At 38.4% G+C, this 23,731-nt stretch overlaps 1 protein-coding gene across 3 annotated transcripts in view; it reads left to right on the forward strand.

Annotated features, from left to right (window-relative positions):
- The first annotated feature begins 4,852 nt into the window (after positions 1 to 4,852).
- FSHR (follicle stimulating hormone receptor) overlaps positions 4,853 to 23,731 on the forward strand; it is an 85,582-nt gene continuing 66,703 nt past the window's right edge. For all 3 annotated transcript variants that reach the window (XM_013192472.3, XM_013192471.3, XM_066993564.1), the window contains exon 1: positions 4,853 to 5,037. In XM_013192472.3, the coding sequence (XP_013047926.2) occupies positions 4,886 to 5,037 (152 nt within the window). In that variant the 5' untranslated portion in view covers positions 4,853 to 4,885. The remainder of the gene's footprint in view (positions 5,038 to 23,731) is intronic.

The raw sequence follows: 23,731 nt of genomic DNA on the forward strand, positions 1-23,731 counted from the left end.
CTGAACTCAGTTCTTGCACATGCTCAGGTCATCTCCTTCTTCCTTATCTTATTGTTTCAACTTAGGCATGCGTACTAAGGTAAGTCATTTATGTATCCAAGGACCTGTGCATACCGTGAGTTCCTCACCTCTTCTTTTCAGACACATCCTCCAGGCCTGGGTTATCTTGCCCCCTTCCCCGATCCTGAGATACAATTCTGCATGGTCTTACAGATAACACTGACTAATTAGTGAGTAAGATGGCACCACAGATACAAAGTTTCTAGACTTTCTTCTATGTAACTAAACGTAGTAAAGGTTTGGCCTATCTGTTCATAAAACATTTCAGATTTTGTTCTATTAGTCTATCAGGGAGAGAGCCATATGTCCTTCTGACACCGTATCTGTCTAGCCATTCAAATGTCTTTTAAAATAGTTTCCATGAAAAAATAAAACTTAAAAACAACAAAACCTGTTCAAAAAGAAAATTTCTGAGAAGGAAAAAACATTTTTTATCAGGTAAATGTTCTGTTGGCCTCAGTGACCCACTCTTTTAAAACCCAAGTTGATCGTTCACAAAAGGTAAATCAATGATGAGTCCAACTCCCTCTTATTATTTTTCTCTTAGGTGTCTATCTGTTATGTCTCACACTAAGTTTTTCAGGGCAGAAAATGCCATTTTCTGATCATAGCGTGATAGGAAAATAAATGCCATTACTGTCTGCAAAGCCTACAGAAAAAAACGTATGTGCTGGAAACCATCAAAAGAGTGAAAAATCTTCACTCTGAATAATGAACTTCTTTTGGATGTGGTTTGCATGTCATCTGTTCATACAGGCAATTTATTTGCCTGAACATTTTATAGAACAATTATAGTTGAGCAAAGCCAATCTTACAGTGGTATTCAGTAATTAAACACTATTCTGAGACTAGGAAATATCATTAGAAAGAGTGTTTACTTAATTAGATATCATGTTATGTTTCAAAACAGAAACACAAGCAGAAACTGCTGCAAACTTGCTTGCTTGTAGGTTGATGTACTCCAATATGCAGTAAACATTCTGCTGTGCAAGAAAACACTGTTTCCACAGCTCCAAAAGTTGTATTTAGGAGCTGAGTTGACCATGTCTTTGCACTGCAGTGGAAGGACTTTGAGTCATTTTGGTGTATGTGAGGCAAGTTTAGTTAGGACAAGAGGGAAAGAGCTGGGATGTTTCCTTTTACTTCTCGTTGTATACCCAACAATCCAGGTGACAGGCACCTTGGTCAGAGGATGACATCTACAAAACACTTCAGTTCCTTCGGCTCAGTGCTTGCATAATTAGGCCAATGCTAATTTAGAGGCCAAGCCTATTAACCAGATTCATTTACCTTTGTCTTTAAAAAGAGCTCTCAGTGACCATATAACACTGAATTAACTGTCTATCCCAGAAGTCATCTAATTACGTAATTTACAATATCACTGTTGAGTTTCTGTCATAATTCACTTGATTGCATGTTTGTTGCTACAGTGCATCAATTTGAGGAAATTTATGTTTCCTTACTCGGGAAAACAGTTTGCACTCTCAAGACCAATTTGCCAGCTGGAGCATAGTTCTTCAACAAAAGGATGCAAAGGCTCTTAGAAATATCTGAAGGCATCATCATCTCTGCATTTATACTTTCACTAGTATGTATGTCAGTGAAGAGACAACACAATTAACTATCTCCATGAGAGGTCCTTGCTCCGAGCATCTGAGCCTCTGAGGGCAGCAGAGTATGTAGCTGGAGCATGTCTATGGAGGCAGTAATTTGCCCTTTGTGTTGCTTTGAACAAGCTACTGAGGAAAAGGTAAAAAGCCCTGTGGTGACATAAAGATGCAGGACATATATGTGACTAGCTTTAAGTAGCTGTCATGGATCTCCTGCAACAGGTCCTTTGGGTTTTCAGGCATGTTGTTTGTTCTAACATGGTGCTCAGGAAGGGCTTGTGAGTCCAGCCATCCCAGGAAGAGACCAGGAAATATCTTGGCTTTTTTTTTTCTTCCTTTTCATGGGTTTTCATCCTGGCAGGAGACAATTGTATTCCTGAACTGGTAACACAACTGTAAAGGGAGGATCATCACCTGATTAATTAACCCAGGGGGCTTTAGTGACAAGGCTGTATGTTAATTGACAATAATGAGCAGAAATCTGGAGAGAGATACCTGGTTCATTGAATTTAATGATAACTGCATATTTCCCTCAAAGTCTTACCTCCATAGTATTTTGACAGAATCATGGGTTTAGGCAGTTTTGTATTATTGAATAATCAGCATCTCACCTGTTGTAAATGAAAGTGGAGCACTGTGTACCATACTGATAAAAATGCCTCACCAAACAAAAACAGGAAGGAGACAACCTCCCTCCAATTTTTCTTTATTAAACTCATAATTTGTTGCTGGGCCTGACCTGATGTTTTTAGATGTCTCTGTTTCACTAACTGTTTTAAAAGAAAGCACACTTGCATAGTTTTGAAAGTCATTAATAACTGAAAAGATCCCTAGTGATATTTTTTAATCTCCTGACTTGTGCATATAGAAAAATTGTTACTATGATCTGCAACAAATTTTGTAGTTTGATATATGAAACCCAAAGTTAATCAAATTGCTATGTCTTCACATTTGTCCTATTTATTTTGACATTCAGAGCATGTTACCGCTTTTTAAAGGTTGTCGTAAATATTACTATCCATTTCATCAGTATAACATGACCATTTACACTGATATATTTCAGGATGAAGAGATATGGCTTACATTCATTTGTAAATAAATGAAAATTACCGAGGTCTCATTTTTGGTGGGTTTTTTCTTTTTGTTTGTTTGTTTGTTTTTTTAACTGACTGTAGCTGCAGAAACTGAAAATTTACTATTGAAAAAACAAACAAAACCAGAGAACCTAGTATGAGTTGTCTTCCTGGCCTTTGCTTAAATCATGAAGGGTCTAGCTAGTTAAGCTTTCAGTGGAATGCAGCCATTTTTTTCACTAAATGGGAATTTGTTTGACCATAAAACTTACTCCTGCAGTTTTCATCCCATTGAACAGGAAGGAAAGTAAAAGTTATGCTCATTAAAGAAGATCTTGTAGGTCTAAGATATTTCAAAGAAAATAATATGTATATGAAAATATTTTCCAACCTAGATGATTCTATGATTCTGTTCTATATATTCTTTATTTCATATATGCATATATGAAAAGAACAAGGAAAAAGTCATTTTTTTAGTAGTCACTCTGATTCTCACAACACTTACAAAGATGTCTTAACAAAATGGACTCTGTATTTCACACGTATAGCTAATTTAATGCTCTTACAACTCATTACAAGCCTACCATTGTTAGAAAGAGATTGTCATGATTTTTTTAAATGACTTTTTCTGTGTAAATATCACCCTTCTCATCCTGAGTAGGCTTGTGTGACTGGGGGAAAATAGCAAATATTTGGTAAAATTATGGTAACTGTTAAGGTAACTTAAAGAATTAGTTAATTCATTTTTAAAAATAACTCAACTTCACTCAGAAACATGTGTATTTTGATACTTATTTTAAAGTTGAGAAGGGTGGAGTATTTCTACCAGCTCCTTATAGAGAAAAAGATGCTGTCTTGTGTCTCATTAGCTTTACTTACATTTTTGATTATGGAGGAATTGGGGAGGGGGAAGGAAAAGAAACAGCAATTTAACAGCTACTTTTAACAAGATTAAAATCCTTACAAGCAATCTGAAGAACTAAGTGTGAGTCAATTTCAGCAGTTACCCATGGAAACCCATCTACTGAGTTCACTTAACAGGCAAGCACCTTAACAGCTCTGTGTTTCTGAAACAGCCATTTACAGACTAAAACAAACAAACAAAAACTGTGTATCTCTAAACTCTCATTTCAAGTGTCTTCTAGACAAATCCTGGTTCCAGATGATAGACTGGTGCAGAATGACAGAGACAGGAAAGAGTTAGTAAGGTCCCTTCCACAAGGACTAATATTTGTAACAAGAAAGAAAATTTAACTCAGTCAAAAAGTAAATAGACAAGGACTCAAAGATGGGATTCTGTGTCCGGGCCTTATGATGATATTCTTGAGGCTGGTTTCCTCCTGTTGTGTCTCAAATCTGTTTATTTTCCAGATGATGAAATTAGGTTACTGGTCTCCAAAGACCTTTTGGGTTGTGGCATTTTCTCCCTTTGTGTTCCTTTAAAGGTGCCGAGGAAGAAAGGAAAAGAATCAGCAAGTGCATGTAGAATAATCACAGTTAAAAATAAAGGTGCGTTATTTAGCTCTAGCTTCAGGGTTATATAGCTTTTAACCTATCAAATAGATGACATATCTTATAAAATACAAATACATATACATATATATATATGTATATTTACCTAGGAGCAACATAAAAGCAGGGACTCTTGGATTCATGAAGGGAAGTACAAATAGTACCTCTCCTTCGGTGGCAACAGTGCCTAGGCTCTAGGACATGAAAACAGTTTCTTGTCTCTTGTCTTACCGAATAAAACATGCAAAATATCATAGCTGAGATGGAAGGCCCCTTTTCCAGTGTAGATATACAGTGCACCAAAAGCACTCTAGTCCATTCAGCTGGGGCCTGTGATTTTAACGCCACTTAAAATAGAAAGTAATGTTATAAAATAAATATTACAAAAAATATATTATAACTTTTATCACGGAAAACCACCATCACTTTTCTCCATCCCAATAGCAAGTCCATAAAGGATCTCTGGCCATGAAGTGAAACTTGCTCAGAAGGCCTCCCCTAAGAGTCACGTGCTCTGTCTCAGCTTTTAGGGCGGATCTTCGACACAGGGAGACTCTCTGAGTTGCATCGTGAGGTCTTCACACTCCTTCCTTCTAGATGGAGGATTAGGGGACAGATGTGAAGACAGAGATGTTCTTGGTTCTCACGTGCTCGCTGATTCTCCTGGCAAGCTGCTCCAGCTGCCAGCACCACGCATGCCACTGTGCAGGCAGGATTTTCATCTGTCAGGAGAGCAAGGTGGTCCAGCTTCCTCGGGACATCCCCACCAATGCCACTGAACTGTAAGTGGGGAGAGGGAAGGGTTGTGAGCAGCAGCCTTCTTGCTGGCTTTCAAAACAAACTGCTGCCAAGGACTGGGTTTGTAGGGGTCACTGGGGAAACTTACACCAGCTGTTGGAAAAGCACAGAGCTTACTCTGACGCTCACTTAATTACAGCTTGAAGCTCTTCTCCCTCACTCTTATCATGCTCACTTTAAAATCTCTGTTAAGAAAAGATGCAATATGCTATAATGCAAAGTGCAGAGTAGATTTTAACCAGGATTCTTTGGTACTGTGACAGCATCTTAAAGTATAAGGTCTAAGCTTTCTTTACAGCTTACTCTCGCATTGTCAAAGCACGTAGTACAACTTGTCTGCCCCAAACAACTTGGTGAGCATTTCTGTCTGTGCTGCAGGAGCTTTCCGAAGGTTTGGGCTTATTTGCCAAGAAGCAGCTTATTGTTTTCTGTTTGGAAATCGTGAAGGCATTAAAGAAAGTGCTGCAATGTGGTTCAGAGAATGACTCTCCTCTATCAGAGGAGCTGCATGACTGAGTTGAAGAGAGTGAACCATGTAAAGATACAATATTGCACTACTCAAGATTTATTTTTTTTATCTTAAATCTTCTCTTTGTTTTCCATAAAGTAACATGAACAATATTGTATGGTAGCTGTTTTCTGTGTCACTAGAACAGGCAAGCAAGAAAACTCATGCAATGTCAAGCACATAACTGTGCAAGTGATTGTTTTATCTTTTTTTTTTTTTAAGCAATTTATATTACCCCTTGCCTACACCCACAGGTGTCTGGCATCATTAGGACCTAACACAAAAAATGAAAGGAGTCGTCCTTGATAAACCCTTTTATTAATAACTGGAGTGGCAACTTGGAGGGAGGATACAAGGAAGAATGATATGTCCCTAGTTGAAAAATATGTCCCTATAAATATGTCCGTATCCTGACCTTACAGACCATATATATCCTTGGTTAATGTCCCACAGTTTTCCTAGCACAGACGTTTTGTTTCATTCAGAAGTAGTAGTTGTTATGCTCACTGAATAAGCAGATTGTGGTGAAAACTTGAGAAAAATGCCTGAATTAACCACATAAGGTCAGTAAAAGTTTAAATCATTCTCACAACTAGAGGAAAAAATAATCCATCCATAATTTGGGTCATCTGAATCTTACGTGAATTGTGTTCCAGGCACACACTGCTAATTTTGTTTAATTTTGCTTTGATTGTTTCTTTAGATTACACAGTTAAGGGCTGCCTTCCAGGGATTTAAAAAAAAAAAAAAAATTATTTTTGTGAAGAAGTAGAATTTTAAATCACCAAAAACACCTGCCAGTATAATGGGGTTTGTTTCCAGCAGATCCTTGTGAACTTCTCTAGGGTTTTTTAAGGTTGCTAATTTGCTGGTTCTTTGGCACAACTGTGTGTTCCCTGAGACAGGCTGACTACAACATTCTGTGACTGTAAACAGCAGCTGAACTCTTTCTTCTTGCAGTGTTGTATAAATATTGCAGTTTGAATCTCTTGCCTTGACTCTCTTCCCATTTACACCAACTTTTGTTTCCTCGGGGGGCAATTTTTGTCCTGTTAAATCACCATAGCCCTGCGATTAAATTCAGCACAGCTTAGGAATTTGTCCATGAAAACTCTGTAGACTCTAGTGTTAACGTGACAAAAAAAACAGGTGCATTAGCTGAGGAGTTTTAAAGTGACAGATAAACCTTAGATCTTCATCCAAGGTCAAAAGGGTATTCTGGAATGGTGTCTTCCTAAGCTGAATACCCAGTGGGTTGTTTCAGCTGACCGAAACACTTCACCACTCCAGGTGCTGTTGCAAATGCACTGTTGGTAACAGAGAATAAGATCTCACCGTGTTTCTTCCAAACACCTCAAGGAGTCAAAAGGGCTTTAAAACCAGCGTAGCAACTTGAGTGTAGATGGCAGTGGCATCTAAGGATCCTCTGTAGCACATGAGCACAGATTTCTCCCTGCCAAGTACAGCTCCTGCAAGGTGCTTTTTTCACTTAAGAACTCATTCTGAACATGCTGGATATGGTTTATGGTTAGACATACGTGTGTGTGTTGTTCAGTATTCTTGGAGCTCTTCACCTTCTGTGAGAAGGTGGTCTAGACAGCTTTCCTAAGCTACCCTAGTGCCATTTAGATGATGAAAAACATGCTCATGAAAGCATTGGAGAGAGAACAGCATAAGCGTCAAGCACTTCTGTTTCTGTGTTTCTGTTTCTCTACAGATATTTAAGTTGGGACAGTGTATGTGGCATTCGTAAGTACTACGTTACTTGGTAAAATTCTCAGTATAAAAACATCGTCCTCACAGAACCACCAGCTGTATGCTGTACAGCAGTGCAAAGTTCACGCTCCTGATACAAGAGCTGGGGCTCTGCTCCTGATTGGATCAGCACCAGCTTTGGCAAGGGTGGCACAAAGGGAAGAGGGGGTTGATAGAAGTAGGTACTGAAACGACTGTGAAAAATACATATGGCTGTGACTTAAAGGACTGGAGACAACACACGGGAAATGGGAGGCAGAAAGTTGAGATGGAAAGCTTAGGATCATTTGTGTCGGTGTGTTAATTATTAATCACCTGGGGAGGGGGGGCTCAGGAACAACTAATTACGGCAGTTCACTCCTCGAAGATTTAAAACAGTTTTAAAAGCCAGTGTTAAGCTTAGCAGTCCATTCTTACTATTCGCTGAGATTTCATTTAGTCATTGGAGATCTTACTTAGAGAAAGTAACGTAAACAAAAATAACTTGTTCTCAGAATAGAAAGGATCCTTCCTAAGACTTAGCAAACTGCTTTAAGCAGAAATGTATAAATGTCAACTGGGAATACAACTAGAAATGCCAGGAAAAGCTTACTCATCTCTTACAGCACCTTTTGGGTTTCTCATCTGAGAAGAGCCTTAAACCACTCTTAACCCAGGGAAGTAGAGAGCTGTACACCAGCAGTTAGGGGCACCCATGTGGGCAGTAGAATATACCTCTTTGACAAAATAAAGTAACAGTAAAAGGCAACTTTGTAAGGGAAGTGGGAGAGGGCTGCTTTGTCCAATTCTACTTGCAGTTGGCAGAGTTATGTGAGAGAAATATTAATATCAGTGTTTTATCTGTATCCTGTAATTAATGCTATTATAAAAAATTATTATGAAATCAGATTTGGTCATACAGTATTCATTATAAAGAGAAACTGTCTCCAACTCATTTAATTTCCTGATTTGCTGCTGCTCCTAAAGGTTACTGTCTTGACGGTTAACTCTCCTTAGCTGATATAAAAGTGAAGCAGCCCAAAGCAGCAGGGAGATGTGGACCAATAGATACCTTCTGCTTTCCTGTTTTCTACACCACGGAGATGTTATAAGAAACATCTCTTGAGAATGGAGGCTCCTCAAAGAAAGCTTGCAAGTGTGCCACTCAGCTAATTAAAAGTTCCCTTGTGAGCAATTGTTTAACATGTTAGCAGGCCAGAGGCTTCAGCAGGGGAATGGTGCCAGTTTTAGAAAGGAGCAACTAAGGTGATTGAAATAATTGATAACAGAAATGGTCCATCGTTTTGCACCCATTGAAACGCTGCCTGAGAGAGAGGAAAATTGCAGGTAAAATAAGTAAGACTTAGGGTTGGTCATGTGTTGTTTTGTATTTTATAATACCTTCTCCAGCTTCACTAACCAGTTTAGCCATCGACAGAGCAGTTTAGATGTATGTTATGCAGAAGGTTTTCTCCCAACTATCTGCAAACTGTAAACAGTGGTATTTTTTCTTGCCCTTTGCATAGGTGTTTTTGTACAACTGCTCAAGGATATTTATTTTAGACTATCAAGTCAAGGCTGGGTAGACGTCTGCCCACTAGAACAGTGGCTGCCTTGAAATAGCAAGTTCTTTGTTATGAACTAAATGAGTCAGATGTGCTTCCCCGAGACACAAGCTACAAATGATGTGAACAGTAGCTGCAACGCTGTCATTGACAGCTGCAATTAGAATTTTTTATGCTTTCACACATAAAGTTAAAAGCACATCGAAACCTGCAAGCAATTACAGCTCTTACTCAGGTGTTTATACTGGAGTACTAACCTTAATATAAGACAAACAGGGTGATGAAGACAAGCTAATGAAATGAAGACCCATGAAGCTGTCAAATACATATGTTACAGTAGTTAATTATATAGTTAATCAATAAGTCCATGCATTATCAGAAAGGGATGGAAATATTCGCACTGCAGAGCACATTCATGGTATGTTGCATGCTATCTAAGACTTTCTTTTTTGCTTTTTAACCAGCGTTGCTTCTGCTATCAGTGTAGGAAAAAAAAAAAAAGTCTGCAGTTAGTGTTAAATTCTTCTCTTTTCAAATTTATGACCAGTTCATACTTTGAAGCAGAAAGCTATAGAAGTTGGTGTATGATCGCTGGCTGTATATTGCCTGAAAGGTCCAATGCATATGTTAGATTCTGTATTTGACATTTTCACTGTGAGGATAAAAAGAAATAAGCAGAGTATAACAGAGAATAAAGAAAAGCCCAAGGAAGGAAGTGACACTAAAGAAAGATAATAAACTCTGCAGGGCAGATCCTCAGCTAGTATAAATCGCCAAGTGTATATCTCTGTAGAAACATCCAGTTTCTACAGCTTTAGAAGCATTTTAAGATGAGGTGGTGCACTGTGTGCAATACGAGGGGCTTTGTGCTGCAACACACTCTGCTGGATTACTCATTGTACTATGGCAATAAATACATATGCGTGACTTTCACCTGACTTACAGTGACTGAGATGTATGATCTAGTCTGAAGATGGATCGCTGTGTGCACGTATCTTTGAAATTCTTTGAAATGATTCATATTCATGTAATGTATCTTTGAAATGAAAGTGCATTCACTTAAAATGTAATGACAAGTATATGACTTGTTAAATCAGTAAGCTCTTTCCAGGGAAACACAGTGAAGGACAAGACTTGATTTTTGTTTTCATGGGGCACTGAGAGGGTAACAAAGTCTTACCCCAGCCTGAGACGCTGGGATCAGCTACAGATTGACTCCTGCTGTACAAATCCTGACTTTTCTAGCAGTCTCTGTCTTGCACATGCACACAGAAAACAAAGCTGATTCCTCATGAGGCATAAACCGGCATACTACTCTGTCTGGAGCATCTCCACTCCCACTGCATTTTTGGAGATGCTCTGCCTATGCAAACAGGTGTCACTAGGACAGAAGATGTTTCTGCTCCCCTCCAACCAAACTGATAGCTTCAGTCTTCGCTATTTTACTTATTATTCTGAGGCATTTAAGTCATAAACTGTAACTGTCAAATGGAAGTGCTTGTTATAGGATGTTTAAAAACATCCCAGTTTAGGAAACAGAAGTTACAGAAGCACTGATCTCTGAATTTCATAATTGATAAAAAGGCAAGTAATTCTTTGCAACTATGAAACTGAGGAGAGAAATATTTGTTTGGGACTTCATTGATGAGTGACATTTCTATTCTTTCTGTGTCTTTTTGTGTTAATGAGGAAGATAAAAATATTCACAGTACAAGTGATGTTCAGAATCAAAGGTTTGCATAAAGATTGGCTAAAGAAGTACATGCTTATTTTTACGTTCACTCCAAGACTGTCCTAAGCACAAAAAGAACTGGGCTCATGTCACCTCCCCAAATGTCTGATAGCAGATGGAAGAGTCTTGTCAGCTCTGTGTAGTCTTCTAGTCAGACATTTTAGATATAACCTGCTTCACTTCTACTTACAAAGAATCATAACTTGCTTATTGAATGAGTTTATTATCAATGTTTTTCTAAAGTGTTCGGAAGATTAAACAAATCATTTGTAGCTGTTTCATTTTCTTCCCTTGTCTGGAATAGGATATCTTCATCTTGGGTGCCTCCCCATTCAAATCTTGTCTCATTTAATTATAACGTATGAGAGCCTGACAGTAATGTGATTTATAAGATGCAAGCTGGTAAGCACCAAGGTTTAGCACAGAGGAACAGCAAGAGAGAAAAGTCCCTGTAAGATCAGAAATAAGTAGTTTTCAAACTAAAATGTGGTTAAAATGGAGAAGTTGTTAAGCTTAGGGGACATTACAATGGAGAATGGAGCTCAATCTTTTATCCCTCTGATAAGAATATGAATTAGAAAACAGACTTGAGGAATCTTGAATTCGCTAGTGTCCTGCAGCAGTTAATTTTCCTTTGCTCTAAACAGTATGCCTCACTAAACTCTTCAATCATATAAATGATTTCCTAGCTCCATTTACTCCCCTTTCTATGGCTTCTCACAACTCATCAGTTTTTACTACCCAGAATTAAAACTGTTTTTTTTTTTTCTTTCAGACCTTGTTGCTTTTTCTTTCCTAATATTGAAATCTGTTAGTTTCATGTCACATCCCATCCTGTGATACCAAGACTCTTTGGCCCAGAATCTTATTGATGCCTGTGTATAAATATTACTAGGTGGGAGAGCTCTAGGATTAAATTTTTAAGAGTGTTTTTATGAGTTTGAAGGACATGCTTCTCAGATGATTCTGTGTTTCTGTTGTAGTTGTTCAGCTTAGCTAAATTACCCTTCCATTCCTTTCATATGGACCTCAGGCTATTTATGCTGAGGTGGAAGCAGAAAGATGCATGTTTGTCCTCCCACATGCCAAAGGGGTTCTCATTGGGCTGGGAACATCACTGAAAATATTAGGTACATGGAGAGCTTAAAAAGAGGAAAGAGAAAGAGAGCGGATAAGAGCCAGAACAGAATGTATGGTCATATTGAAGATCTCAAGTGAATATACTGGCCTGGAGGGGATAGCTGCTCTAAGTGCCTGCAGTTTGTATACAGGAAGGGGTCCTCTGAAGCCAACCAAATTATCTAGCATAGCAAAGAAAAATAAACCTGTCAGACACCTAACTGAGGAATGGAAGAAATCCATGCAAAGTTCAACATGCTTCAGACAATCTCTTCTAACTTAACAGCTTTTTACTTTAGTTCTGTTTAACTTTCCTGAGTGTCCTTGTGCAGGCAAGCTAAAAGATAATTGGGATAGGTTCACAGCTAATTTAAATTGTCATAGCTTCATTAACTTCAGTGGAAAGAACTGAGTTCATTTTTGCGGTCTGGCAATGAGGACCTCTGTCAGACACTGGTTGTTCATTTTGGTGGTGGTCAACTGGCAGTTTATTTGTGTGTGTATTTGGTAAACAAGATTTACTGGGCACAAAAGACAAGTATCATTTTTCATAATGGTGTATTAGTTTTACACTGTGAAGGACAAGCACTTTGGTAGGAAAAGTCACTTTTCTTTGTTTAAGACCTTGACATTTCCAGATAAAACTTGTAAATTATTTCACAGTCCTTGCCTGTAGTTTGATTAGACTCCTCTTATTAGCAGTGAAATTTAAGTCATTAAAATTAAGTTTATATCAAATTATAGGTCAGAGTCAAGCCTGGGTTTCATATAAGAGTATAGAAAATTATTTCTTCTAATTGCCTTTCATAAGCTATAATAGGGAGCCCAATTGCTGCCTTTATTCAGGTGCAGCTTCCTTGATTTTTGTCGTCTAGGGTTAGAAAAGCATGTGATTTGTTTGCTCTGCTTAATGTTTTTCTCCAAACATCCTTATGTGCTTCAGGAGCTCAGCCTGAAAGATATGGATGCTTCTTATCTCTCATTACCTTATCAGGCCACTTCAATATATTTTTTCATAGTTAACTAGAGGAGAATTTGCAGATTTATTACATGCAAAGGGAGATATGTTTCTGCATGAAATGAAAACAGCCTTCAATCCAACTGAGCATGAACTAGTCTTTGTTTTCCGTAAGTATATTTCCATAACTTGTGAGCTTTCTGAGCCTGTGTCTTTGCTGGACTGGCTAAATAATTCTTTATCTTTGACTGTAACACATTCAAAACTTGATATAGTCAGGGCAGCCTGGACTTTGAACTTGTAGCTGCTGGGTGAGCTGTGAGCTGAAGCTTTCCCCTCTGTACACCCTCTTATCTGCACAAGAATGTGGTTGCTAGTCAGCACGTTAGCATATTTTGCCTGGAAATCCTGTTTTGGGAAAGTCTTTGCTAGACAGCCCTAGTAATGTTCCTACTTACTTAAAGTTCCCCCATAGCACACATGAAGTTGTGATTTCTGATATGATGTTTTGCTCAAATATAGACCGTTACTTGGAACTAGTTTGTGAATAGTTATTTGTAAGTAACCTGTGAATCTTCAGTGGTTTTCCAAAACCACTATGTGCATAAACATGGGGTGGGGAAAGATTCCAAGTTTTCTGTGTTTGATTAATCCCTTGTTTGAGAGTAGAATAAGAAGGGAACATATGTTGAAACGATGCTCAGTGGACTTTTTTGGATTTGAAAGGGGACTGGAAATCATGAATTTAGATTCATACCAATTTGAACTGTTATATTAAATAAAGCACAAAGATACTTTTCTTTGCATTTCTGACCAACTGATATTATTATTCCAGGTTCCTTTCTTACAGAAAGCTTGTGGTTAGCAGAGCCATGAAAGGGAAGTAGCACCCAAGAACAAATTAATGGAGAAATATTAGTGGAATGCAGCAGGCTTGGGGAGAGCCCAATTTACACAGAAAGTTCATAAGCAGGGACAAACCACTCCACAATTTTAACTGTTAATGTTCCATAGGAAAAAATGTCACCTTGCAGCATATTGACTTAATGGTTTGAGTATCTACTTTTCATAACATTTATATTATTTGAAGAATTAGCACTGGTTCTAGTCATAGACTGTCTTTCAACCAGAAATATTTTAAATAATTTCTCATCAGCTTCTTAGAGTTGACCAGTCTCTATCAAGCTTAGTTGTAACTAAAAACATTTCAGTAGGTACAGGACAAATCTTGCTTTCCCTGTTCTGAGATGACTTGTCAAAATGGGTGGGATTGCTTTTGTGAGTCAGAAAGGTAAGATTTAATTTATACATAAATTACCAGCTGGCCACTCACTTTGTACAGGAAAATAATGAAGAATAGGAATTACCCTGAAGATTGGAAGAGGAACTGGGAAAAAGTGATGTGTACTTATTTGGGTTTGTTTTTCTTCATTAAAGAGCATTGTCACACAGGCAGGCTAGGAATTCTAGTGGTTTTCTTTACGAACCTTCTGGAAAGACTTTCAGTGGTTTTATATTCTGTGCTATGCCTCATGCTTAGAAATGATCCCTGGTGTAACACTCTTGCCAACTCTGGGCTTTGAGAAGTGTGGATTTCTGTGCTAACTTTGATTCAGCTTTGATTTCTTTGTTCACTTACACCACTGCATGCAATAAATATACTCAGCTATTTACTTTTGTAGCCCAGTAAGCATGTTTGAGGACAAGAGCCTATGTCAAATGGCATGTTATTCAACTGGAAGTACTTGCATCTATGACAGCCACAGACACTCATCTAGGCAAGACAGCAAACTTAGCTCCAGCAGTAGAAGTTACTGCCCATACTGTTCTCTCTAGCATCTCCAGTCTCTTCACAGATGCAGAAAATGAACACAGATCAGCCAAATACATTTTTTTTCCTCGCTAACTACTGAGAAATAACCAATGCTGAAGTCTTTTCTTAGAATAGTCTTGTCTCACAGATGGAATATTTACAGACATATGGAAATTTCTGAGCAAGCTATATGTAAGAAGAGGGGTTATAAATCCCCCAACTCCCCACTACTCTTGGAAGGTAGAGGATTGATGCTAAAAAACTTGCCTCATCCCTGAAGTTTTCTTTGGCCATCAGAGCTGCTATGGAAATTATTTCTTTTTTTCTTTTCTTGGAAAGTGGAGAGTCATAAAAGAAGTACAGGCTGAGTCAGAAAATGACAGCAAAACAAGACATGCCCCAGCAGAACAACAACTCTCTCTGGGTGGAATTACTGGTTTGGGGAAACGTTCACTGTATCTGAATCCCAGGAGCTATAAATTTCCTATTTGCAGTATATTGTTGCCATGGCAGATGAAGCCCAGACCTTGTTCTTCAGCGCTTTGAAATCACTATTAGTGGCCCCTGAGAGAGAATACCTTACAAGAAAATGTAGAGTTTGAGTCCACAAATATTTGTACACATCCTAATTGCTTGCCCAAGCAGCTCTGTGGTGTTCCAGTGGGACAAATCACAGGTGCAAAACTACCCATCTGTACGTATTTGCAGATTCAGGACTTTGTGCTCTTGCACTGCACAGGAAACCACTCCAGGGAAAAATAGAGTTGTTGAAAGCACAAATGAGATATATATGTAAAAGTTAAAATATATTTTAAGTTATTAGTGAGGGTTTTAATTGTTTTAGTAGGCCATATGGAGATGTAGACTTTCTTAGGGCTCACAAAGTTTGCTATAATTAGTAACAGATTTCACAACATTCTTGATAAGTAGGTAAATATAATTTTATCCATTTCAGAAGTGGTAAAGCCACAAGATATAAAGGAGAAGTAGTTTCCCAAAAGTACAGGGTAACAAATAAATGGTGTATCTGGGACTACAGCCCCTTCAGGATCTTATTCACCAGACCATACTCTTATGACAATGTATTCCCTTGCTCAAAAATAAAAAATAAAAATAACTTTAGCATATTCATATTACTTTCTAATAACTATTTCTTATCATGAAAAGGCTTTGTGCTCAGCATCATGAAATGCAGGCCTGCTGTTTTGGATCTCCTAAATAAGGAGTCATAATGTTCAAGCAATGTATATACAGTTTCAGGGTTTTTTTCCTCAAATGTATTTATACTGACATGCTACTAGTGCATCATCATATTTTCCAATTTCTTCATTTGTATGCTTTCCTTGTATCAGTTTCTGTCACTTTACTAGAAGAGCAGCATTGCACAGTAGTGCTACAGTCTAATTTCAAGACAGTTGAGGTGAAGATTTTTGTGAGCATTTCAGTTACAGATAATTGTTGGATCTGTTATAGAATCATTTAGGTTGGAGAAAACCTTCAAGGTCATCAAGTCCAGACATCAACCTAAATTACTGTGTCCCATCATTAAGCCACATCCCTTAGTGCTATGTCCATACATCTCTTGAATACCTCCAGGAATGGTGATGCCACCACTTCCCTGGGCAGCCCATTCCAATGCTTGACCACCCTCTCTGTGAAGAAATTCTTCCTGACATCTAATCTAAACATCCCCTGACTCAACTTAAGGTCATTGCCTCACGTTCTATTACTTGTCATCTGAGAAAAGAGACTGACACCCACCTTACTACAACCTCCTTTCAGGTAGTTATAGTGAGTGATGGGGTCTGCCCTCAGACTCCTTTGTCCAGACTAAACAATCCCAGTTCCCTCAGCTGCTTCTCATGTTCTCATACTTTCTAGTCCTTTCCCCAGCTTCACTGCTCTTCTCTGAAAGCATTCCAGCAACTCAATATCCTTCTTGTAGTGATTGGCCCAAAACTGAGCACAGTACTCGAGATGTGGTCTCACCAGTGCTGCGTACAGTGGGACGATTGCTTCCTTAGTCCTGCTGGCCACACTGTTTCTGATACAAGCCAGGATAGTATTGGCCTTCTTGGCCAACTGGGCACACTGCTGGCTCATGTTCATCTGGCCGTTGATCCAGCACTCCAAGGTGCTCTTCTGCTGGGCTACTTTCCAGCCACTCTTCCCCAGGCCTATACCACTGCCTGGGTTTGTTACGGCCGAAGTGCAGCACCCAGCATTTAGCCTTGTTGAATTTCATCTGATCAGACTCAGCCCATTGATCTAGCTTATTCAGATCCCTCTGCAGAGCCTTCCTACCCTCAGGTAGATCAATGCTCCCACCCAGCCTGTTGTCGTTTGCAGACTTAGTGAGGATACACTCAATCCCTTCATCCAGATCATTGATAAAAATGATAAACAAAACCGGCTGCAAGACTGAGCCCTGGGGAATGCCACTTGTGACTGGCCTCCAACGGGGTTGAACTCTACTTATTATGAATCTTTGAGCTTTGCCATCCAGCCAGTCCTTCACCCAGTGAACTGTACTCCTCCCTATGCCACCTTCTGCAGGAGAATGCTGTGGGAGACAGCTTCAAATGCTTTACTAAAATTGAGGTGAACAACTTCTACAGCCTTTCTCAAAACTCATTATGTGTGTATACGGAGTACTAATTGACAGGTTTTCGTCCATTATGAGTTTAGCTACTGTCTTTGTGCAGGTTCTTAGCTATAGCCCTTCATAAATACATGAATAAATTTACACGATATGTTTTTTAAAATATATGTAGTATTAATGCTGCAAATAAGATTACTTTGGCTTCCTTCATTTTTGTGTATGTTTTTGCCATGTTATATTGTTGTGGCTGAGACTATAGAATTCAGCGTGCATTCTTCTAGGACTTTACAGGAAGACTGTACAGGCTGGACATTGAGATAAGAGTCTCAGTGAAGTACCTGTCAAAGAGTACTTTCCCTTGGGCATACTGATGTCCTGGTCTGGCAGGGACAGCCTTGTAGATTCAGGGCTGTTGACTTGCAGCAACTGCTGCTTGTCATTTTGTTTGTCTGTCATAGGCATGAACAGTCAGGATGAAGTGCTGTATGGTATTAGAAAACAGGGAATCTGGCTCTTTGTTCAAGGCTTTTTTTTTCTTTTTTTTTTTTTTTTTGTCTGTGTCAGTCTGCCAAGAGGTGGCCTTGGTTCTAGGCATAGATTCATCAGCTTGGTGTCCTCCAGGCTGAAAAAACATAGTTGTGATTATCAGCTAAAATAGGGAATGAGGCAGGGGGTGCTTCAGAAGTTCCTGCTTGCATCTACCTGAAGATTTTCTGCATTCCTTAGAAAGTTAACTAACTTTTGCTTTTGAAGGGATAGCAGGCTGCTGTTCTCTATAAAGGAATGTATACATTTCTGTAAAGCACTTTATGTTGGTATCCTACTTTTATGAACAACATCTCTGGGCTTTAGCTTATATTGCATGGAAATATTCAGTGTTTCTTGGGTCCAAACTCTATGGATTCATGTGGGCTTTCAATCTTAGAAGCCCACAAGATCCAGAAGCTTTAATCTTCAATGTGATGTCAACAGCTTTTCTTAAAACACTCCAGAGATTGAAGACAGTGCACCTAGACTAGATGGAGGCCTAAATTTCACCTTTGGCATTAAGTATAACCTCATTGTAGGAGTTTCTGTGGCACTGAGCCCTTCCAACAGCAGTATCCATATTTCGGTAGCTGCTGTCACAGAATCCAATGACCCTGGTTCTGTGTTAGCATGCCTAACAGCACACTTCCAAATTATGCTTGGTTTGCATGTTGATCCAAATGTTTTGCCCTCATGTTTATTTAAAAAGAAAACTCCCTGGATCTTATTGAAAAAGTGGTGGCAGAAAATTTCTGGAGAAAAGAAGGTGTCAGACCAACTCCTGCCATCCTAACGCTAAAATAGCAATACTCACTATGTCAGAGGCTACTTATGCCAAATAAAAGAATAAGTATCTGAAACACCTGTGTGTTTCAGGGAATTACCCTTGAATGAAGGAGGCAGGAAAATCAAAAGGCATACACAAAGGCAGATAATAAGTTAGTTGTGTCTTTCTGTAGTTTCTTTACATATTATTTGTTCTTTTGTAACTCAATATATAGACCCTAAATACTGGTTTGGTGAATGATAGTATCTTATAGAAACTGTTACTTTTGCCAAAAGCAGAATTAAATAATCTTTTAAACAATGCAAGCTAATAAACAAAGCCTTGGAAATAGATGTCCTTTACAACTGTCAAACTCAGAGCAAATGTTCATTTTCTCATCACTAAGAAAGCGGTAGAAAATGACCAAGATCATGCTAACTATTGCTCAATCTATTTGCAAGAATAGATGTGAATGTTACCTTAAATAAGGAAGAAAAGAAAAAGAAAGAAAAAAAAAAAAAAGTGCTTGCATAGTGAGACGAAATAAACAGAAGCGCTGGTTATTTACCAAACGCTACATCTAACCCAACAGCTCAAAGGGTGTAAATTAATGGTACATTTTCTCAACAAAGCTAGTAACACCAATAACCATTCATTCTCTCTTTTTTTTTTTTGCAAGACTAACTCTTCTTTAAAACTTAAGGGAACTTTTACCAAATAAGATAGAGGAGGAAAAAAAATGGAGATCCTGCAAGGAACCCATAATTAGAGGAGATCTTAAAGTAATGATATAGACCTTTGAAACAAGCCTGTATATATGTAAAGATTCTGCAACGGTAAATGTGAAACTTTACGATGACATTTCAGGTTCAGTAGTGACACTGACTGTCATTTTTACTGGCCCTAAAGCAAAACCAAACATAGTTAACCAAGTCTCTTGCAGCGGATTCTATCAGCTAGATAAGATGTGCAGCACTTAATGTACAGTACATTTGCTGATTGTAGATGTCGCTGGAGAAGAATGTGAGGCCAACTCTTTTTTTTTTGTTACAAACTCTGATCAGGACGATTCCATCTCTGCATAGAAAGATTATCATTATGTTCCTGATTAGTTTAACCTCTGTTCCCATTACTCGGGCTTATGCATGTGATAAAAGGTCTATCCAATACATATTGAAAAATCAGTGGAAGAATTTCTATTGATTTCCATTGGATTGTGCAAGAATATTGGGTCTGGTCTTTTACTGCATTGCTTTAACATTTGGTCATCAGTACTAAAATGTCAGCTGATAAAAGCTAAGGAGCCTTGGCAACCTTTTTCTCATACTACTCATGATTAAATGTGTATATAAAATGAGAGTATTAGACAAAGCAAAGTTATTATAGAATTTTTACTTCTTTAATTATCTTCTGTCACAGCAAGTTACCATTGCTTTTAATTAAGCATATGTCTTTGGAGTGGCAAGATGTGCTGCCTCATGCTTTATCCCTGCTGGAAATGTTTGTTTCTGTTTTGAAGTTGTAATATAAAATGTCAGGGGGTGGAAGGAGAGCAGAGATTTCACATATCCTGGTATCAAGTACTGTATATTATGTTTCCTTAACTCTGTCTTCAAGGTGAGCAGTCAAGATAAGCCACTGATCTGCAGCCCATCTAATTTGTTTTTCCATCATTTTCTCAAGTTGTCTTATGTCCAATAATCATTTCAGTGTAAGTGACACTGCTGGGAAAATCAATTCTTCCCGACTGAATAGAAAATAACTTATACTACAGTTGAATCATAATTGGTATTTTGTTTATTTTGTCAGACTTGCAGTTAACTTCTGACTTCTTTGGCCAAGGAAGTTCTGTGTCTTCTGCAAGGGTACTGCTTGCAGAATTATGAAGTTAGTAGACTATGTAATATAAGTAGATTATGAAATCTACTCTGACGAGAAAGTAATAAAAAACGCTTATGGATCTAAACTGAATTTTCTGTCAGATAGTCAATATTATCTCCTTGAAGATTAAAAATTCTGAATATTTATTAACAAGGTGTAAGGCTATTCTAGATCGCTTCTGAACCATGCTCATCACTAGAGTAGGTGCATGACCTTCAGTAGTACATCTGACACGTATTGTGTTATAGTAAGGTTATTATTACCCTTTTGCTGTTTATCTGTGATTCAGACACTGCAACGAAAAAGAGTCTTATGTTCTATATGTGGGCACCAAACCCATGCAACCAATGGCAGCTTTTTAATGAGAGTATGAATGAGAGTTAATGAAAGTTATCTGTACTGGGCATTACTCTCACACTTCTAAGATGTCATGTGGTATGCAAAAAACCTTTTCAGTTATACTGTATTTGATTAAATACATTCAGGACTCGTAGTTTGGACTTGGCTTAATTTTATTAAGAAAACTATACTGAAGGGGGAAGAAAAGCAGTGGTTGTTTGTTTTTACAGTGTTTTTTGTTGTTGTTGGTTTTTTGTTTGTTTGTTTTACAGCCTCGTTTAGACAAGAAAAGACACCCATTGGCTTATAATGTTAAGCTACTGCTTAGATCGATTTGATCTGTGCTTTTGTCCTTCATCATAATTTGAGCTATTGATCATATTTATTAAAACGAAATCTCAAGAAACACAAACCCTAAGTGCTACGCTGTTCCAGATCAGGCTGCTCTGGGCAGTCTGATCTGAAGCTAATCCATTCCCTGCTGATTTATTTTCACTCTGTTTTCAAGCAGAGTTCTGTTCTGTGTTTGCTTTTTTGTTGTTGTTTTGTTTTGTTGCTTTTCCTCTCTCTCAGGGGGAAAAAAAAAAAAAAAAACATTTAATTTTACACCTCTAATGGGAGCAGAGAGGTCTGGGTCTGGATTCGTTTTTCTGATATACAAAGTGAGACCATGAAGTTTATCTGGCTCATATTTGTGCAGATTTTTCTCTCTGCACACCACAACACCACATGACACCCACACTTCACACTTCCCCAGACTTAGTCTAGGTTTTACTAACTCAGTACATCTTCAGTGTATCTTCAACTGCTGAGATTGTTGGCTACATGCTACATGAAGGCATTTGATGCAGGGAATTACTCAGGGATCCTTTGGTTAATCCCAAAATCAATGAAAGCAGGATAACCCTTGGGGGATGAGGGGGAGTGGGCTAAAGTTGTGCCAGGGGAGGTTTAGGTTGGATATTAGGAAGAACTTTTTTACCGAAAGGGTTGTTAGGCATTGGAATGGGCTGCCCAGGGAAGTGGTTGAGTCACCATCCCTGGAGGTATATAAAAGATGCTTAGATGTAGAGCTTAGTGATATGGTTTAGTGGAGGACTTGTTAGTGTTAGATCAGAGGTTGGACTAGGTGATCTTGGAGGTCTCTTCCAACATAGATGATTCTGTGTTGCTTTAGTGGGTGACATCAGTGATAGGGAGATGATTGGACCAGATGATCCTGGAGGTCTTTTCCAACCTTAATGATTCTAAATTATCTTTTCACAAATTATTCATTAAGTCTACTCCTGAGCTTATGGCAGCTTCTTGCATCCAGGCAAGCTGTATGAAGGAGTTCTGGCAGTCTGTGTGCAGCATGAAAAGCCATGTCATCTTGTTTGCTTACAATTTAGCTGCCTCTTGGCCTCACATGATGCCTCTGTTATTTCATGTCTTCGATCAGCCTTATTGCCCTTCTCTTTACCTCTCCCAAGGCTAATATAACATTTTGGAGGTGAAGGGGATCAGAACTGTAACCTGTATTCAAACAGTGTGTGAACCACCTTTTTTTACATGGAAAAGGGGGAGAAAGTTATTAGAAAAATAGTGTAGCAAACAGGTCACACAGAGCCTTTAAGCATTTGGATTATTATGAGCCTGAGTCTGCTTTACAGTTCAAAAAGAAATCTATTCCAGCTGCTACCATCACTTATCCCTGGTACAAAATTCAGGGCTTTGTGTGTGAAGTCTGGGAGAAGCCAATCCATAGCATCCACAAGCTGTGAGCGAAGGAGGAGATCACCTTTTGGTCAGTAGTTTGCTTCCTAAAGGACTTAGTCTATGAGAAAAGAAATTTAATTCTTGCTGAGTTTCTGATTCCCTGGCTATTTTTCAGTAGATTTTCTATTGCAGTTTGATATGATAAGTGGGAAGCAGAAAGCTTCAAAGAGGAATGGTTTTGAGGAAAGTGTTTCAGACATGGAAAAATAAAATAAAATAATAAATAAAAAAAAAAGAAGTACAGGTGGAGAGGGCGGTAAGGAAGAACTTGAAATTTCATACTGGCAGCATATTTTCCTTGTTGTTAGAAAGATTAGCAAAATGACCTTAAAGAAGAGCTTGTGGAGAGATGAAGCATTCTTTTAATATTTTTATTATTATAGAATGCTGAAACATTTTGGTGTCATTTATTTTTGGAAATGTTTTGTAGAGCCAATTCTGTGGGATGAAATAATAGTCTGAATGAGACACTGAAAGCATGACCTCTGATTCAGTTTTACCTTTTGATCTGCTGTCAAAGACTGTACACTAATCCTATAATCATTTTAATCTAAGGAGCAACCTCTTCTTCTGTGATGTACAAACACTTGCACTAGCTGTAAATATTGAAGAATATTTCGACACTTCAGTCTAGACAGAAATTAGTGCTAGAACAGGTGGTGTTTGCCTGTCCTCATGTTGACATGTCAAACAGCAAGTCCTATTTTGACAGAGATGCCCTAGGCAGGTTTTTTGCTCCTCTGATGTGTTTCTCAGTGGAGAGATGTGTGTCTCTCTAGCCATGTCTGTCTCAGGGACATCTTGAGTGTTGTAATGTTTTTGTAGTCAATTCTCTGCACATATTTTACTTATATGAATTTATCCATTTCTTCTTGAATGTCCACCACCCAGAGTGTCCTATAGAAAGGAGCTGCATAGCTTAACTAGATGCGGTGTAAGAATTAAGTCCTTCCATTTTTATAACTCTTCTCACCTAGCTACTGCCCTGATCATCATGGACACTTGTCACCTTGCTCCTCACTCCACTTCCAGATCATTTTTGACTGTGGTATGAAGACCCTGTGCAGGTCTCTGTGGAATGCCTATTATGACATTCCTTCACTTAGATAACCGTTACATCTTTGTTTCTTCCAGTCAGGTTTTATCCATTTTCACACAAGAAGTTGTCTGTCACTGTCATTCAGAGACCTTATAATTCAAGAGAGCTGATGGAAAGGTGTGTAGGAAGGGGGCAGAAGAATAGGTTTCATCCACTGAGGCTAGATATTGGAAAGGATATATTTTTTCAAGCATGACTGCTAAGGTTTTTCTTTGGGGTCTTTCATAATCTGCAGCTATGACATGAGAAAGTCAAGTTTCTCCTGTCTCTGTATCA

This window comes from Anser cygnoides, chromosome 3 (genome assembly GCF_040182565.1).
Source record: "Anser cygnoides isolate HZ-2024a breed goose chromosome 3, Taihu_goose_T2T_genome, whole genome shotgun sequence".
NCBI classification, from domain to species: domain Eukaryota; kingdom Metazoa; phylum Chordata; class Aves; order Anseriformes; family Anatidae; genus Anser; species Anser cygnoides.